Below are 18,964 nucleotides of genomic sequence, written 5' to 3'. Positions count from 1 at the left end.
TGGAAGCTCCTTGTAGGCGGGGAGCCTGTCTGCCAACTCTGCCGTACTCTCCCTCGCGCTCAGTACAGTGCTCTGCGCGCGGTCAGTACCGCTGATTGATTGACAGCTGGATTGGTTGGGCGTGGGTTCTAATCCTGGCTCCACCGCCTGTCTGCTCCTCGCGGGGCCTCAGTTCCCTCAAAGTGGGGATTGAGACTGGGAACCTCATCCGTAAAATGGGGACAGAGACTGTGTTCAATTTGATTTGCCTGTAGCCACCCCAGCGCGTAGTACAGTGCCTGGCACGTAGTAAGCACTTAATAGATACCCCCGTTATTATTATTATTCATTCAATAGTATTTATTGAGCGCTTACTATGTGCAGAGCGCTGTACTAAGCGCTTGGAATGAACAAGTCGGCAACAGTCCCCGCCCTTTGACGGGCTTACACCGGGCTCCCCCAATAACGTGGGGAACCGATTCTCATTCGGTGGCGGATGCCTCTTCCGTGAGCACCCAGGGACCCCTCTTCTTGACCTCCTGGGGGCGGGTGCTGGGCGCTGGGGTGGATCCGGGCAAATCGGGGTTGGACACAGCCCCTTGCCCACCGTGGGGCTCGCCGTCTCCGTCCCCATTTTACAAACGAGGTAACCGCGGCACGGAGAAGCGAAGCGTCTTGCCCCAGGTCACGCAGCGGACGTGGCGGAGCCGAGATTGGAACCCCCGGCCTTCTGACTCCCTGGTCCGTAATCTGTCCGCCAGGCCAGGCTGCTTCTTGTCCGTGCCCCAGCGTTTAGTACAGCACTGCTTAGTACAGTCTCGCCCGCGCCGCTCTGCTCGATGGGTGGAAATAATCCAAACGACGGATAATACGGAGGCCGAGGCGTGGATGCCGGCTGGCCGGGCCCGGGCCGGTCCGACCCTGGTGGCGGGATGTGGTCCTGGGCCTCGGGGCCCGGGAGAGGGGTCCGGTCCAGGACTCTCCAGCGATGGCCCACGGGGGAGGCGTCATTCGCTCATTAAACGGTATTTACTGAGCGCTTACTGTGTGCGGAGCACTGTACCGAGCGCTTGGAAAGTACACTCGGCAACGGATCGGAAGGTTCTGATCCCGGCTCCGCCACTTGTCCGCTGGGTGTCCTTGGACCTTCCCTCCTCTGCGCCTCATCTGGAAAATGGGGATGAAGACCGCGAGCCCCTTGGGGGACGGGGATTGGGTCCAACCCCATTAGCTTGGGCCTGCCCCGGCGTGTAGAGCGCATAGGAAGCGCTTAACAAATGCCATCATCGTTATCACGATGATGACGACGACGCGTACCGAGGCTCACAGATTCCCCGTCCTCTTCCAGAACGTCGCTCCTGCAGTCCCGGCCTCGGCTGCTGCTCCCTGTGCAAAGCGTTGTGTGCCTTGCCGCCTTCGGATTGGCGCTGCCCCTGGCCATCAGTCTCTTCCCGCAGATGTCCGAGGTCAGTGACCGTGTCCGGCGGGGCCGGGGGGGGTCCCCGCGGGGCAGTGCTCGGGCAGGCGGGCGGACCGGGCCCGGGTGGGGCCGAGGAGGATGGGATCCAATCTGCGCGGACGTTTTTCCTTTTTTTAATGGTATTTGGTCAGCGCCTACTATGTGCCGTACGCTGTACTAAGCGCTGGGGTACGTACAAGAGGCAGCCTGGTGGATGGAGCGCGGGCCTGGAAGTCATGGGGTTCTAATCCCGGCTCTGCCACCTGTCTGCTGTGTGATCTGGGGCAAGTCACGTCGCTTCTCTGGGCTTTCGTTCCCTCATCTGGAAAATGGGGATTAAGTCCGCGAGCCCTCTGCGGGACAGGGACTCTGTCCGACCCAAATACCCTGCTCTCGGTTTACAGAGTAAGGGCTTAGCGCTTAATAATTGGGATGATCAATGCTATGAGGATTATTATCGTATCTATTGAGTGCTTACCGTGTGCAGAGCACTGTACTAAGCACTTGGGACGGAGTCGGTCGCCCACAACGAGCTTACGGTCTAGTGGGACAAAGCAAGGCCCGGGAGCTGGAAGGTTTTGTGGCTTCTAATCGCTTAACCGCACTTAGGACAGTGTCTGGCACCTAACAAGCACTTAAAAAATACCATAATTATTATTATTACACGATAATCAGTTTGGACACGGTCCCTTGTCCCACACGGGCGTCCCAGGCTCAATCTCCTTTTGACAGATGAGGTGACTGAGGCCCACAGAGAAGTGATCCACCCAAGGTCGCCCGGCAGACGAGTGGCAGAGCCGGAATTAGAACCCAGGTCCCGCTGGCTCCCAGGCCCGGGCTCTATCCACTAGGCCACGCCGCTTCTCTGTTGAGGTTTGAGGTTTAAAGCCAGGTACGGAGGCTTGTTCCATGGCCTGCGCGCCTCCCGCCTTGGGGAAGCCCGAATTGCCCTTCCAGAAGCCCCTCCCGAGGGCTAGCAACTGTCCAACGTGACTCTCAGAGGGTGGGAGACGCGGTGGGGGGGTCTTCACGGCGGTGGCCGCGGGGACCCAGTCAGGCAGGGCCCGGACCTCTGCGGGCGACGCTTTGGCGTTCGAGTTGGATTGTCCCTGTCTGTTGCCGAATTGTCCGTTCGGAGCGCTTGGTACAGTGCTCTGCACGTAGGAAGCGCTCAGTAAATACGACTGAATGAATGAACGGTGAATTCGGTACCGCGCTTACGCATTTGGGATTCGTCGTGGGCAGGGAACGCGTCCGCCAGCCCCGTTGTACTCTCCCAAGCCGGTAGAGTGCTCTGCCCACAGTGAGCGCTCAATAAATATGATGGATCGATCTAAGGGCGGGCCCCCGGACAGACCGCCGAAAACCCGGCACCCTCGGGAAATCTCCCAACTCACCGGCCCCGTAACGTTGACGCGTCGACGGACCGATCTTTGCCACCGCGCTTTAGCCCCCCCATCCTGACCCCCAAGATCGATCCTGACCCCGACCCTCATCGTGACGAGGTTTGTCGACCCTCCCGGCTGGCGTCCGTTTGGGTGAAGGTGGGCGATTCCGGCTCGGTGACGCCTGGGCTTCGGGTCAGGCTTCGTCGTAGCCCACTCGCCCGGTGGAGGAGAGGTCGCCCCGAGAGAGGGTCGGCAGGTACGGAGCCCGGGCCTCCCGGCGGCTCCGCTGCATGTCGGCTGTGTGACCCTGGGCGAGTCACTTCACTTCTCGGGGGCCTCAGTTACCTCATCTGGAAAAAGCGGATTAAGAGGTGTGAGCCCCGCGTGGGACAGGGACTCCGTCCAACCTGACTAACTTATGTCCACCCCGGCGCTCAGTTCAGTGCCCGGCCCATAGTAAGCGCTTACCAAATACCGCGACTATTATTATTACCCGTCCTGCGCGTCTGTGGCGGGAATGGGGCCGGAGCCAGGTAGGGCTCTCTGCTTGTCCCCCTCTCGGACCCCCAGAGCCCCCGTTGACAGCCATCCGGGAAACCTCCCCTAACGGGAAGTTCCGCCTCTGATCCGACTTAAATCCCGCCTGCCGTCGCTGGGGTTCGCCGTGGGTTTCGTTCTCACCCCTGAGGACTTCCAGGGAACCAGCGCGGCTAACGTGTTTACCGGGGCCCGCCCTCTCCCGGGGTTCGCCGAACTAATTAATGATGTCTAACGAGGTCCCTCCCCTACGGACGGGCCGATCTTCGGGGATCGGGCCCCGAGGCCCGAGCGCTGCCCCGCGTTGGCGGTAATAAGTCTGAACTTGCTCGGTCGGACCCGGCGAACAGTCGCTTGGGTCGCGGCCCCCGAGGCGGGGAGTAGGAACGTTAAAGGGGCGGGCGCCCAAGTCCGTGAGCCGGAAACCGGGGCCGCTTCCTAGCAGGAGTTGGGAACCTGACTCCCAGATGGATTTTCCACCCCCCGCTTTTGCCCGTCTGCTCTTCCGCCGCCTCTCCGGCCACCCCGTCTCTTCGCCTCCCCGCCTCCCTCCGTCGCGCACACCTCCCTCTCTGTTCCAGCCCGGCACAGCCTCCGTATCCACGATCCCTCGGCAAAGCCTAGGGCTAGGGCGGCTCCTCCAGGAAGACCTCCCCAGTTCCCTCCCTGACCCAGTAATGATAATAATAATGTTGGTATTTATTAAGCGCTTACTATGGGCCGAGCACTGTTCTGTGCGCTGGGGGAGATACAGGGTGATCAGGTTGTCCCACGTGGGTCTCACAGTCTTCATCCCCATTTTACAGATGAGGGAACGGAGGCCCAGAGAAGTGAAGTGACTCGCCCACAGTCACACAGCTGACGAGCGGCGGAGCCGGGATTCGAACCTATGACCTCTGACTCCCAAGCCCGGGCTCTTTCCACTGAGCCACGCTGCTTCTCCAAATCCCATCCGGGATCCCCTCCCTCCCTCCCGTGCCCCCCAAGACCTGGCGGTGCCAGGATGGGCAGCCGCTGAGCTGCCGTGGGCTCTCCGTCGGGTGGAGGACGAGGGGCCTCTCCACCCCGGATCGAAGCGGCGCTGCCTAATGGCTGGAGCAGCGCGACGTAGCGGCTAGAGATCGGGCCCGGGAGTCAGGAGGTCACGGGTTCTATTCCCTGCTCCGCCGCTCTGTGACCTTGGGTGAGTCACTTCACTTCTCTGGACCTCAGTAGCCCCATCTGTAAAATGGAAATGGAGACTATGAGCCCCAGCTGGGGCAGGGACGGTGTCCAGCCCTATTTGCATGTATCTACCCCAGTGCTTAGTACAGTGCCCGGCACATAGGAAGCGCTTAACGCATGCCCAAATTATTAATATTATAAGAGCAAGGGCCTGGGAGGCAGAAGGACCTGGGTTCTAATCCCAGCTCCGCCACGTGTGATCTTGGGCGAGTCACTCACTTCTCTGGGCCTCAGTTCCCTCGTCTATAAATTGGAGATTGAGGCTGTGAGCCCTATGTGGGTCAGGGACCGTGTCCAACCTGTTTAGCTTGTATCTGTCGCAGGGCCTGGTACAGTGCCTGGCCCATAGTAAACGCTTAACCGGATCCATTAAAAAAAAAAAAAAAAGCCAGGAGCCGAGAGTCTGATCTGCTCAGATAAGCCGGTTGTGGGCAGGGAGTGTGTTCGCCGTTGCATTGGCCTCTCCCAAGCTCTCAGTACAGCGTTCTGCGCACAGGAAGCGCTCAATAAATACCGCTGAATGAACGAAGGTGGAGGCCGAGAGGCGGCAGGCCGGGGGAGAGATGTTCGCCAGCGGCGGGAGAGGGCAGGGTGTCCGATGAAGGCGCCGGGTACGCCGCTTCTGGACACACGTGGGTGAGTGACAGGTACAGGACCCCTCTGCACACACGCACCCGCGTCCCCACCGTGCGGCGTGACTCACCGTGACTCAGCGGAGGGGGACAGTTAGCTAGCCGCCTCAGCCCATCCTCATCCTGCCTCCCTCCAGCCACCCTCACTTCCTCACCGCCCCTGCCCCCAGAATCCAGGCCCCATGGGGCGGGGTGGGGGGGAGAAAGAGAGGGGCAACCGAAGGGGGCAACCCCTCCCCTGACGTGGCAGCCGGCGGGCAACCCCATCTGGCCGGCTCTGCCGCTCGTCTGCTGCGTGACCCTGCGCAAGTCGCTTCACTTCTGTGGGCCTCGGTTCCCTCATCTGGAAGACGGGGATCAAGGTCCACGGCGGACCGATCCAACCCGATTCGCTGGGATCCACCCCGGCGCTTAGTACAGTACCCGGCACGCAGTAGGCGCTTAACAGATACCCCAGTTATCATTAAGCTGCCGGGAGCCAAGCCCGCAGATCCTCAGGGGCCGCCCCTCCGCCGGAAGCGTCAGCCCTTGGGGCATCGTGGCGGCTTCCTGTTTCTCCCGGTTCCCCCCCTCCGTCCCCCACCCCCGCTAGAGCCAGAGCAGCCAAACGATTAGTGATGTCGAGTGTCGGGGTCCCCTCCCGCCGGCGGCTAACCCAGATCCCCCCAGGAGCCGGCCCGGCTTCTGCCAGAACCCTGCTAAGCGCTAGCTTGGAGGAGACCCTTCCGTTCTAAAGGCACACGGGCCTTCTGCCCCCCTTGCCCGCCACACACCCCGCTTCCAGGCATCCCGGGCTTTTAATGAGGGACACCAGGCCGACCCGTGTCGCTTTCTCTCCGCCCGAGTCTCTCTATCTTTCCAGGTGTCTCCCCCCCCCCCCCCCCCCCGGCCTCCCGTCTCTCCGTCTCTGCGTCTCTGTCCGGATCCCTTTTGCCCCACGTCTCAACCTCCCTCTTTGTCTCTTCCCCGGCTCTCTCGGTTTCTCTCTTTGTCTTGCCGTCTCTGCCTGGGCGAGACCCCCCCCCCCCGCCGCCGCCCCCCTCGGTTTTTTCTCTCCTCGTTCTCCCCCTCCCGCCCCCCGTCCGCTCTTCCTCGGGGATCCACGGGGCAGGAGAGAGAGAGCGAAAATACAAGCCCGAGCCATTGTTAGACAATCTGTTTTAGCCTTCATCTTGTTGGCAGGCAACATGAGAAAAGCAAAAGGTTAACAAGCCAGTGAGCGCTGGGATGAGTGCCGTAAGATGACAGTGAACCAGTAATTACTAATTAGATGCAGTTTAACAGGAGGAAGGAGTGAAATCTCCTCTTCACCAACTGTCAATAATTAGCGGATTTGGTGAGGTTGAAATGTGTCCCCAGTTAAAAGGCTGTTTTTTGCATGGAATGGCACTTGATAAAAAGAGCCGGGTGGCGGTCAGATGCCCCCACCCTCCTTCCCTGTCCCCGCTCTCCTGGATGAGGGGGGCGAGGGGAGGACCCCTTCCCCCGTCCTCGCCCAAGTGCTTAATACAGTGCTCCGCACCCGCTAAGTGCTCAGTAAATGCCAGCGAACGCAAGCTCCCTGTCCCCACTGAGGAATGTGGCCGAGTGGATGGACTACGGGCCTGGGAGTCAGAAGGACCTGGATTCTAATCCCGGCGCTGCCTCCTGTCTGCTGTGTAACCTCGGGCGAGTCACTTCGCTTCTCGGGGCCTCCGTTACCTCATCTGGAAAATGGAGATTAAGACTCTGAGCTCCATGGGGGACGAGGAACGTATCCAACCTGATTGACTTGGATCTACCCCAGTGTTTAGAACATAGTAAGGGCTTAAGGAGTACCGCTGTCTCTATTGTTATTATTATGAGACACGGGAAGGGCGTGAGGCCTTCCCCCATGGAGATTGTTAAATGAGCCCCACGTGGGGCAGGGACCGCGTACGATTTGTTCGGATCCACCACGGCGCTTAGCGAAGTGCCTGGCACGTAGTAAGTGCTTAACGAATGCCGCAGTCATTATCATCATTGTCATTATTAAAGCCAGGGCGTCCGTCAAGGTGTCGCGGGAGGCGGGGGGCTGGACCGGTTGACCTTTCAGAGTTCCCTTCCAACCCAGGATAGGTGTCTTCAGTGGCTCGCCCAGCCTTCCAGCGAGCGCTCGCCCACTCACCCCGAAGGTCGGCGGTCAGTGGGGAGAAGGAGAGAAGGGATGGAGCGTCCAGCCCTAGAAATAGGTGCTGGCCAAGAGCATCAGGAGAGTAACGCTTTCTGCCGGGCGGTTAGTCCCAAATAATAATAATAATGTTGGTATTTGTTAAGCGCTTACTGTGTGCAGACCACTGTTCTGAGCGCTGGGAGAGACACAGGGTAATCAGGTTGTCCCACGTGAGGGTCACAGTTAATCCCCATTTTACAGATGAGGTAACTGAGGCACAGAGAAGTTAAGTGACTTGCCCACAGTCACACAGCTGCCAAGCGGCAGAGCTGGAAATAGTAATAACGGTCATAACTGCCGTATTTAAGTGCTTACTACGTGCCAGGCACCGTAGTAAGCACTGGGGTAGATAGAAGCTGATCAGGTTGGCCACAGTCATTTCCCACTTGGGGCTCACAGTCTTAGTCCACGTGTTACGGGTGAGGGAACTAAGGCACGGAGAAGCGAAGTGACTTGCCCAAGATCACACAGCAGACAGGTGGCAGAGCCGGGATTAGAACCCAGGTCCTTCTGACTCCCAGGCCCGGGCTCTAGCCACTAGGCCCTGCTGCTTGCTGTTGGCCAGGAGGCCCCACGGACCAGAGAACGTGACCCGCGTTCTCGAGGCCACCGAGGTGGCGCCCAGGGTGGGACCAGAGAGAAATGAGGGGAAACAGCAGCAAGAGCTTCTGTGGTATCGGACTCTCCCAGGCGCTCTGAACAGTGCTCTGCACATAGTGAGTGCCCCATAAACAGCACTGATTGATCGAAGAGGGGTTGAGGCTGGAGAACGTCTCCTGGTGGAGGGGTCCGTTCACTATGGAAGGTGGGAAGATCGGGTTGGCCGCGTCAGGGTGTGGATTGGCCCCGGAGAGAAGCGGCGTAGCCTAATGGATAGAGCACGGGCCTGGAAGGCACAGGGACCTGGCTTCTGATCCCGGCTCTTCCGCGACTCTGTCGTGTGACCGTGGTCAAGTCACTCCGCTTCTCTGCGCCTCGGCGGCCTCGTCTGTGAAATAATAATCGTAACGATTATTTAAGCCCTCACTATGTGCCAACCGCTGTTCTAAGCGCTGTGGGGATTAAGACCGTGAGCCCTGTGTGGGACGGGGACTTAGTCCAACTCAGTCACCGTGTCTCCGTCCCAGCGCTTAGTACGGTCGCTGGCACATAGCGCTGAAGAAATACCGCTTGTAATATTACTGTTCTCACCTGGCTAGGATGGGTCTGGTTCCCTGCTTCCCGAGGCAGGGGATTGGACCGAACGCCCCCCTAAATCCCGCCCAGCCCGTGGTCTGTCCACTTCCCGCGAGGAAGAGAGGCAGAGGGGCGGATTGCCGTTCACCGTTGTTCGGATGCCGAGGCCCAGAGAGGTTGGGTGAGTCTCCGGAGGCCGCACAGCACGTCGGCAGCAGAACAACAGACCGGAGCCCCGGTGTCTCCTCTGCCCCTTGACTTGGGCCGGCCCTGCCCGGCCCCACCGTCCTGGACGGCCACTTCTGCTCGGCCCGGTGCCAACCTAAGGTGACTCTCCCGTCCTCTCTGGCCGCGGGGAGCCCCCCTGCCGTCCCCCGGTCGTCCGGCCTGTTATCTCTCTACCGGGGCCGAGGGCAGCGGGGCCTGGGGGCGGTGGGGAAGGGGCTCGTCTGTCAAAAGCGGCTCACCCAGCCCCGCTCCGGAGTCCCACCGACCTGCCTGCCTCTCCTTTGTTACCGGAAACCTTAATCCCCCCTCCCCAGCTTCCGCACCCCGTCGCCTAGAAGCCCCCTCCCCACCCTCTCCTCCAGGAGGAATGTTACGGCGGCAATTCACACACACAGGCGTGCACACGCACCCATCACCGCCCGCAGCAGAATGCCTCTCTGCAAGGGATGTGCCCTTGGGGGTGTGCGTGCATTCGTGTGCCTGTGAGCGCACCAGCTGTTCTGGGGGGGGGGGCGGTCTGTTTTCCGGCAGACCGAGGGGTTCACGCTCTCCGGGCGGGCGCGTTTCCGGGTGCCTCCCGGCCCTCCCTCGACACCTCAGCTTCCCCCCGCATCCCCGTATCCCGCCGGGCGGCATCTGTGGCTCACCTTGGCCGAGGAGAGGGGCGTGATGGGAAGGGAGAAGCGGCTCAGTCGCCCTCTGCCTCCCGAGGTGCCCGGCCCTTGCCTTCTCATAATAATAATTCATAATTGTGGTATCTGTTAGGCGCTTATTATGTGTCGGGCACCGTAGTGAGCGCTGGGGTAAATACCGGCAAACCGAGTCGGACACCGTGCCTGTTCTCACCTCACCCTATGGGATCGGTGTTCCTCGGTCTCCCCAGCTGGTAACGGTAATGATGATAATCATAACTGTGATGTTGGTTAAGCGCTTAATACGTATCAGGCATTCTCCTAAGCGCCGGGGTGGATATAAGCAAATCAGGTCGCACACAGCCCCTGGCCCACATGGAGCTCACACTCGTAATGTCCATTTTACAGATGAAGTCATTGAAGCCCTGAGAAGCGACTTGCCCAAGGCCACCTAGCAGACAAGCGGCGGAGCCGGGATTAGAACCCAAGACCTAGCTGATGCCCGCAGCCTTGGGGTTTAGTGGTGAAAGAGGCTCCGAGCCCCGCTTTCCACCTCTGCGTCACCGTCTTCACCAGTGCCTCCCACCCCCCAATTTCCAGCACGGTGCCGCTGGGCCAGGGGCTTGTGGCCTGGACGATTGGCAGGAGGAGTCGAGAGGTCAATTAGTCCATCCCCCTGCCTCAGAGACCTGATTTTTAGGGATGGTTGGGAGACAGAATTGGCCTGTAAATGGACACAAGATCTGGGCCCGAAAGAAGTGAGGCTTGGCCTCCCAAGGAGTCTGGGCAGGGAGCCTGCCTCCCGACTCTGTTGCGTTCTACTCTCCAAGCGTTTCGTACGGTGCTCTGCACACAGTGAGCGCTCAATAAATAGCATCGATTGAGGCAGGGCAGAAAGATATTTGGCATTTGTGGCTCTTCTTCAATAACTACCCCAGGACCTCGTCAGTTAGTGGAGCTTGGCATTAAGAAAGGCCCACTGCTCAGGAAGGTGGGTAGAAAATAAGAAAGAGCCCGGGCTTGGGAGTCAGAGGTCATGGGTTCTAATCCCGGCTCCGCCGCTTGTCAGCTGTGTGACCGTGGGCAAGTCACGTAGCTTCTCCGTGCCTCAGTCACCTCATCTGTAAAATGGGGATTAAGACTGTGAGCCCTACGTGGGACGACCTGATGACCTTGGATCTACTCCAGGGCTTAGAACAGTGCTTGGCACATGGTAAGCGCTTAACAAATACCGACATTATGATTATTATTATATAATAGCAGTCGTCCTAGTACTGCTCATCCAGTCGAATTTATTAAGTGCTTACTGTGTGCAGAGCACTGTCCTAATCACCTGAGAGAGTACAATAGAATAACAAATAAGAGAAGCAGGGTGGCTTAGAGGAAGGAACAGGGGCTTGGGGGTCAGAGGACATGGGTTCTAATCCCGGCTCCGCCACTTGTCTGCTCTTTGACCTTGGGCAAGTCACTTCACTTCTGTGCCTCAGTTCCCTCATCTGTCAAGTGGAGATTAGGATTATGTACTAAGCGCTGGGGTGGATACAGGCACTTCGGGTTGGACAGAGCCCCTGTGCCAGGTGGGACTCACAGTCTCAGTCCCCATTTTACGGATGAGGCAACCGAGGCCCAGAGAAGTGAAGCGACTTGACCGAGGCCACACAGCGGACAAGTGGCAGAGCCGGGATTAGAACCCATAACCTTACGACTCCCGGGCCGGGGCTCTAGCCACCACGTCATGCTGCTTCCCTCTGTTTCGACCAGTTCTGTGCACACAGGTAGCGCACAGTAAATACCATTCATCGATTGATTGCGGAGGGGCAGGCGTTGGCCTTTGCCGGTGGGAGAAGCCCCAGGAATTCCGGGTTCCTGGTTTGGGAGCCGATCCCCGTGGGCGGCGGGGCCGGGCCGGTCTCCCCCCGGTGGGAGCGGTCCCCGGGAACGCCATTTCCCGCCGCTGTGAGACGGATCTCCGCCTTTGTTTGAAAATGTTTGTTTTGGGTTTGGGAGGTTGTTTTAATCAATTCCCGTTGAACCGTGAAACTGGATATTTTTTTGCCGTTAGACATTGGTCGCGTTCCCTCCCGCTGCTTTCATGGAATTTGCCCACAAGCCCCCCGCGAGGACCTGGATTTGAGTGACAAACCATTTGGAAACTTCAGGGAGCGGGCACAACGCCCGCTGCTGTGCAGGCCACTTTGTGGGGGCCGTCGGGGGGGGAGGGGGGTCTGAACGCGGTCCCCATGCCCTACCCCGTCACCTTGCTGTGTGACTTTGGGCCCGGTGCCGGCCCTCTCTGGGCCTTCACCTCCCCCAAAGGGAAATCTCATCTCCTGAAGCTTCCCCGCTTCCTCGGAGTGCTGATTTTTCTGGGGCCTCCCCGGATCTTCCCCGGAAAGTACTGGATAAATAAGCATTCCCCGGCCTGGAGGCAGGGGGCTGCCCTAGTTGAGATTCTCACAGGCTCTCTCGCCACTGTCAGTCGATCAGTGGTACTTATTGAGCGTTTACTGTGTGCAAAGCACTGCATTAAACCCTCCGGAGAGTACATTTCATCAGAGTAATTAGAATCGTTCCCCACCCGCGTGGCGCTTTCTCTGTAGAGGGAGGTGTAAGCTTGCGGGCAGAGAGTGTGTCTGTTGTTTTATTGTACTCTCCCACGTGCTTAGTACAGTGCTCTGCGCACAGTAAGCGCTCAGTCAATGCAGTTGAATGAATGCATGACTGGTGGGCTAGAGGGGGATTGGGTGGGATGGGTGGGATGGCGGAAGAGGGAGCTAAGGGGAAAACCGGGGAAACCAAGGTTCGGAGAAGGCTCGAAGAATAGAGTCAGTGGTGGAGTTGGGTGGCGTCTTGTGTACAATATAGAATTGGCCGCCACGTTCCCTGCCCGTGACGAGTTCGCAGTCTAGACGGGGTCGGACGGAGTCATAAACCCGGTCCCAAAGGGTGGCAGGGCTAATGATAATAATAATAATGATCACTGTGGTATCTGTGGAACGCTTGCAGTAGGCCAAGCACTGAGGTAGATAGAAGATCCATCGGGTCAGACCCAGTCCCTGCCTCAAACGGGTCTCGCCGCGTAAGGGGTGGGGAGGTAGGTATTTCATCCCCGTTTTACAGACGAGAAAACCGAGGCAGAGAAGCTCAGCACCTTGCCCGAGGTCACAGAGGAGGCAAGTGGTGGAGCCGGGATTAGAACCCAGGGCCTCTGACTCCCAGGCCCTGGCTCATTCTACTGGGCCACACTGCTCCTTTGCCAGAACTGCGGCCAAGTGGTGTCTACACTGAAAGGGGCAGGGGTAGAGAGACCTTCCCGAGGCGTGGGGGCCGGGGCAGAGTGGAGGGGATGCTCGCCTTCTGCACTGGGGGCCCCCCGGCCCCCGCCCAGCCCCAAGAAGCTGCACCCAGACCCTTCTGCTCTGCCCGTCTTGGCCTGGAAAGCACCGTGAGCCCCCCCGCCCGCCGCCCAAACCTTTCCCGGCCCCTCTCCGTTCCACCTCCAGCCCCCGGAGCTGTCACCGAGAGTCACTCCAAATCCTCCCCGCCAACCACCCCCTTTCAGAAGGAGAAAGAAAAAGCCAAAAAGAAAGAAGAGGAGGAGGTCAAGGCATCCCTTTGTAGTGGGTAAAAGCCTTCAATAATGGGCCGGGCTGGATCTGGTTTCGTGTTGATGCCTCCGCACCTCGGCGACAGGTTCAAATATGTAAACTATCCGTCCCGGGAGCGGAGGGGCCGAAGAGGGGCCGCAGGTGTGTGGGGCGGGGGGCTCGTGGGCCCGGCCCGGCATTCCTGACACCCTCCGGCCCCCAGGGCTGGGACCGAGAAAATCCCCGACATCCGACAACGCGGGATAAGCACCTGAGCGTTAACCCTTCCGGGCCTTGAGAGGGGCACTCGGGGCTCCTCCTTCACTCAGAAGGAAGTGGTCCTGGGGGAGATGATAATAATGATGATGATGGTATCCGTTAAGCGCTTACTCCGTGCCGAGCACTGTTCTCAGCGCTGGGGTAGATACAGGGTGATCAGGTTGTCCCACGTGGGGCTCACAGTCTTCATCCCCATTTTCCAGGTGAGGTAACTGAGGCCCAGAGAAATGAAGCGACTTGCCCAAAGTCACCCGGCTGACAAGTGGCGGAGCCGGGATCAGAACCCACGACCTCTGACTCCCGAGCCCGCGCTCTTTCCACCGAGCCACGCTGCTTCTCTGTGACGAGGCTCTGGTGGGCGGTGGATGAATTTAGCCCCACGGGGGAGAGGGATCAACCTCCCCACCCGTCCCCAGCACCCCCGGGGCACAGCCCTGGAACAGATATTGTCTGGGGGTCCTTGCCCCCCGCCCCCAGAGACCGACAGCGGTGACAGGATTGAGCCAGGGGTGCCAGGGTAATAATAATACTATAAAAGGTATTGGTTAAGGGCTTACTATGTGCCAAGCACTGTTCTAAGCACTGGGGTAGGTACGGGGTCATCAGGTCGGACCCAGTCCTTGTCCCACGTGGGGCTCGCAGTCTTCATCCCCATTTTCCAGATGAGGGAACTGAGGCCCAGAGAAGTGAAGCGACTCGCCCGAGGTCACCCAGCAGGCAAGTGGCGGAGCCGGGATTAGAACCCACGTCTTTTGACTACCAACCCCGTGTTCCTGCCACTAGGCCACGTAGGATGGGGGCCAGCCCCGATGGAAGGCAACTTGGAGGAGGCGGCCTTAAGCCGGGCTGGTCGGGGGGTGGGGATGCTGGAGTCTGATGCCATCTCTTCCAGGGAGCGTTCCCTGATTCCTGGTCAGGCCTCCCCATCAGCCCCCCTCAGCTCATTTATTCCATGTAGTCACTCATTAATTTATTTGTTCCTTCCTTGGTAGGATAAGACCAGATCAGTGGTATAATAATAATGGTACTTGTTAAGGGCTTAAAATGGGCATTAAGCGCTCGAGTGGCTACAGGCCAATCGGGTTGGACACAATCCCTGTCCCTCTTGGGCTCACAGTCTTAATCCCCATTTTACAGATGAGGGAAACTGAGACCCAGAGAAGCGAAACGACTTGCCCAAGGCCACCCAGCAGACACGCCGCTTCTCCTGCAGCCTGTATTTGATTCCGTATTTGTCCCCGTCCCCCATCCTGTACGTCGATTTGGTGTTATGGTGGGTTTAAATTTTTCCTTATGTGTCCGTCACCATCTCCCAACTCCACCTTTAGGACTGTGAGCCCCGGGAGAACGAGGGAGTCGTGTTTTCCTCCGTGCATTCTTATACGAGGAGCTCACAGTCTAGAGGGGAAACAGACGTTAGCATACGTGAGTAAATAAATATATGAATAAATAAATTACAGGTATATCCATATGCGCTCTGGACTGGGAGCTCGTCGCGGGCAGGGAATGGGTCTGTTTACTGCTGTGTCGAACTCTCCCCAGCACTTAGTAATAATAATAATAATGTTGGTATTTGTTAAGTGCTTACTACGTGCAGAGCACCGTTCTAAGCGCTGGGGTACAGGGTAATCAGGTTGCCCCACTTGAGGCTCACCGTTAATCCCCATTTTACCGATGAGGTAACTGAGGCTCAGAGAGTACAGTGCTCCGCACGCAGTAAGCGCTCAATAAATACGATCGAATTGAATGACGATACAATATAATCCCCTGCCCATAGGATCTGACGGTCTAGAGAGGATAAAGCCTTCAGTAAAGCCGTGTTGAAGGCCCATCTCCTCCAGGAGGCCTTCCCCGAATAAGCCCCACTTTTCCTCGTCGCCCCTCCCTTCTGCGTCGCCTTGACTCGCGCCCTTGGCTGTTGCCCCACCCAACCCCACAGCACTTGGGTGTGTGTCTGTGTGTCCGCATCTGTAGATACGTAATTATCCGTAATTTTATTTGTGTTGACGTCTGCCTCCCCCCGCCGTAGACCGTGAGCTCGGCGTGAGCAGGGAATGTCACTGTTTATCGTTGTATTGTCCCCTCCTTAGGCCAGCGCTCTTCACCCAGCGAGCGCTCGATAAAGACGATGGAAAGAATGAAAGGGTACAGAGCCCGTCCCAGCTAGGCTGGGCGTGGGGGCCGGAGGCAGGGGGCCGACCGTGGTGAGCTGCCAGGTTCTGCGCCGTTTCCCGCCTCCCCCTCCCCACCGTTCTGGCTGGTCTGGACCTTCCCACTGGGCTGGCTAGCACCGAAGGCAGAGGGGCCGGCTGCTAGCGCCGTCCAACCCACCAGACTGGCTCGGCGGCAGCTTGGAAGCTCGCTCAGACCCTCACGCCGAGAGGCACCTTCGGTCCTGTGAGACGGGGCAGCTGGGGAGACAGCCTCTCAGCCCAGAAGCTTGGGCCCGCTCTTTCTCACCTGTCGGGGGGCCGGGAGGAGGGGCGAGAAGGGGGGTGGGGGGATGCGTTCGAGGCAGGCCGGGAGCCGTATTATACCCCAACCCTCCCCCTCCCACCTAACGGCCTCGGAAACCCAGCTTCTCCCGCGGCGGCTTCTGGTCGTCCCCCCCCCCCCCCGGTCCCCTCCAGTCGCCATCTGGTCCCCTCTCGCTCCCACCCACTCACCAGGAAGATACTCCGGCCGGAGAGGAGAGAGAGACCGGGGGGCCGGCCGGAGGCCCCGGGATCGGCCTGTGACGGGCCCTGGCGTCGTGGGAAAAGGGAGACTGCAGCAGGAGGGAGGGTGGTTAGAGCGAGGCGAGAACTTCCCCAACGCTCGAGGGGGGCGGCCCCGGGACAAGGGGGGCGGTCTCTGTCCCCGGAGCCCTCTGTTTTAGGATAGACACCCTCCCGGATCTATCATTCCGTCGTCTTCATTAAGCTCTTTCCGTGTGCAGGTCTCTGAACTTAAAGGCTTGGGAGAGTACAGTGAAACAGGGTTGGTAGGTACGTTCCCTGGCCACAGAAAGCTTACGGTCTAGAGGGGGAAAGGGACATTATTATAAACCGATAGATTATAGATACGGACGTAAGTGCTGTGGGGCTGAGGGAGCAAATCCCCCCTTGCAGAAGGGGGTGGGAGAAGAGAAAATGAGGGTTTAGTCGGGGAAGGCCTCTTGGAGGAGATGGGCCTTCAGTAAGGCTTCGAAGCGGAGGAGAGCAACCGCCTTCGGCGGCCCTGGGCGATGAAGGTGGAGGTCGAGGATTCACAGCTTCGACGTCCCCTTTGCACCGAAACGCGCCTCTACTCTTGCTTTCCCCCTTCGTATCCACCTGACCGTGGTTCTCCCTTCCTCCGAGCCTCTGAAGAAGTCACCGCCTCCAGAAATCTTCCCTGATTAATCTTCCTCGGCTCTTCTCCCCCCATCCCCCACCCCCACCCCTTTCCCATTCAGGCCATCCCCTTAACCACCTTAGCCCTTGGGTTGTTTCTCTTTACCATTTGGCCACGTAATTTGTTGGGCTTTTTTAATCAAGTTTTGCTTTTTTCTGTGCTCTGACTCTTTTTTCTATTGTCAGTTTAGCAGTTTGGGGCTACGGAGCTCGGTTATTAGATTTTAAGTGTCTTGAAGTGCCCGTTTACTTGTTTTGATGCGTATATATAGCTATAATTCTATTTATATTGATGCCCGTTGATTTGTTTTGATGTCCGTCTCCCCCCTTCTAGACTGTAAATCCAGTGTGGGCAGGGATTATCTCTCTTGATTGCTGAATTGTACTTTCCAAGCGCTTAGTACAGTGCTCTGCACACGGTAAGCGCTCAATAAATGCGACCGAGTGAATGAATGAAGGCAGGGCACTACCTTTTTACCTATTATAATAATAATTATTAGTGTGGTATTTGTTAAAGGCTCAGTATACGTCGGGCACTGTACTGACCGCTGGGGTGGATCCGAGCAAATCGGGTCGGTCCCTGTCCCACGTGGGGCTCATAGTCTCAATCCCCATTTTCCAGATGAGGTACCTGAGGCCCGGAGGAGTGAAATGACTTGCCCAAGGTGACATAGCGGACAAGGGGTGGAGCCGGGATTAGAACCCAGGACCTTTTGACGCCCGGGCTCTAGCCACCGAGCCACGGGGTACAGTGTTCCCGGAACAGGGCTCGCACAGCGCAGTAGATCAAATGTCAGTCAGTCACATTTATTGAGCGCCCGCTGTGCGCAGAGCACTGTACTAAACGCTTGGAAGAGTCCAGTAGAACAATAAACAGACACATTCCCTCCCCATCAGCGAGATTACAGTCTAGAGGGGGAGACAGACACTCAAATAAATGGACGTTCAGTCTACTTTTCCTGCCTAAGGGGAAGCATTGTAGCCTTCTGTATAGAGCACAGGCCCAGGAGCCTGAAGGACCACCTAACTCCTGTGGGATCTTGGGCAAGTCACTTCACTTCTCTGGGCCTCAGTTCCCTCATCTGGAAAATGGGGGTTAAGACTGGGAGGCAGGGACGACAACCAACCTTCATTCATAATAATAATAATGATGAGGGTACTTGTCAAGCGCTTACTATGCGCCGAGCACTGTTCTGAGTGCTCGGGGGGATATAAGGTCATCAGGCTGTCCCACGTGGGGCTCCCAGTCTTCATCTCCGTTTTTCCAGATGAGGTAACTGAGGCCCAGAGAAGTGAAGTGACTTGCTGAGACAAGTGGCGGAGCCGGGATTAGAACCCACGACCTCTGACTCCCAAGCCTTGCTCTTGCCACCGAGCCACGCTGCTTCTCATTTGTTGTTCTTTTGTACTCTCCCGCGCGCTTGGCACACAGTTAAGCACCCAAATACGATTGACCGAATGAAAGAAAGGAGGCCAGGAAAGAGTTAGGCGGCCCTCCCCTGGAGTTTGTCGGGGCCCAAGCCGGACTTCTGTGGGAACTGCCTCCCTCCTTCCCATTCATTCATTCAATCACATCTATTGGGCGCTTACTTCGTGCAGAGCACTGTACTCTGCGCTTGGGAAGAGAACAAACCGACACATTCCCTGCCCGCAACGAGCTTAAAGTCTAGAGGAGGGGAGGCAGACATCAATACAAATCAATAAATGACAGCTATGGACACTTACGCTGTGGGGCTGGGGGCGGGGTGGGATGAAGAAAGGGAGCGAGGCAGGGCGACGCAGACGCGAGTGGGAGAAGGCGAAAGGGGGCTTAGTCCGGGCAGGCTTCTTGGAGGAGATGGGCCTCTGATAAGGCTCTGAAGCGGGGGGAGAGTCATCGTCTGGGGGATTTGAGGAGGGAGGGCGTTCCGGGCCGGAGGCGGGACGTGGGGCAGGGGTCGACGGCGAGGGGCGAAGCGTGCGGGCTGGGCCGGAGACGGAGAGAAGCTGGGTGAGGTAGGAGCGGGCGAGGCGGTGGCCCGCTTTAAAGCCAACGGTGAGGAGTTTTTTGTTCCCCGGCTTCTTCTCTCCCCCGCTCCCTCCTACCTTCCCTCCCTCCCTCCTTCCCTCTCCCTTCCTCCCCACCTCCCCGCCGCCTTGCCTTTACACCTTTCCCCGAGCGGAGCCGGGTTTGCTGCCAAACCCCGAGCATCTGCTCTGCCGCTGCTGTGGTGGCGGCTGGCTCCCTTCCCTCCCCCTCCGCTCTTTCTCCCCGCCGCACCCCCTCCCCACTCATCTG

The 18,964-nt window shown here is 58.3% G+C and overlaps 1 protein-coding gene across 5 annotated transcripts in view; it reads left to right on the top strand.

Moving 5' to 3' along the window:
• Positions 1–18,964, top strand: part of SFXN5 (sideroflexin 5) — an 82,338-nt gene that overhangs the window by 56,504 nt on the left and 6,870 nt on the right. For 4 of the 5 annotated variants that reach the window (XM_029046485.2, XM_029046483.2, XM_029046486.2 and 1 more), the window contains one exon: positions 1,328–1,445. The exons of the other annotated variant lie outside the window; for it this stretch is intronic. In XM_029046485.2, coding sequence (XP_028902318.1) covers positions 1,328–1,445 — 118 coding nt within the window. The remainder of the gene's footprint in view (positions 1–1,327; positions 1,446–18,964) is intronic. 5 annotated transcript variants of the gene reach the window in all.

Source organism: Ornithorhynchus anatinus, chromosome 18 (genome assembly GCF_004115215.2).
Source record: "Ornithorhynchus anatinus isolate Pmale09 chromosome 18, mOrnAna1.pri.v4, whole genome shotgun sequence".
Taxonomy (NCBI): domain Eukaryota; kingdom Metazoa; phylum Chordata; class Mammalia; order Monotremata; family Ornithorhynchidae; genus Ornithorhynchus; species Ornithorhynchus anatinus.
This window is presented reverse-complemented; position numbering and strand designations above follow the sequence as displayed.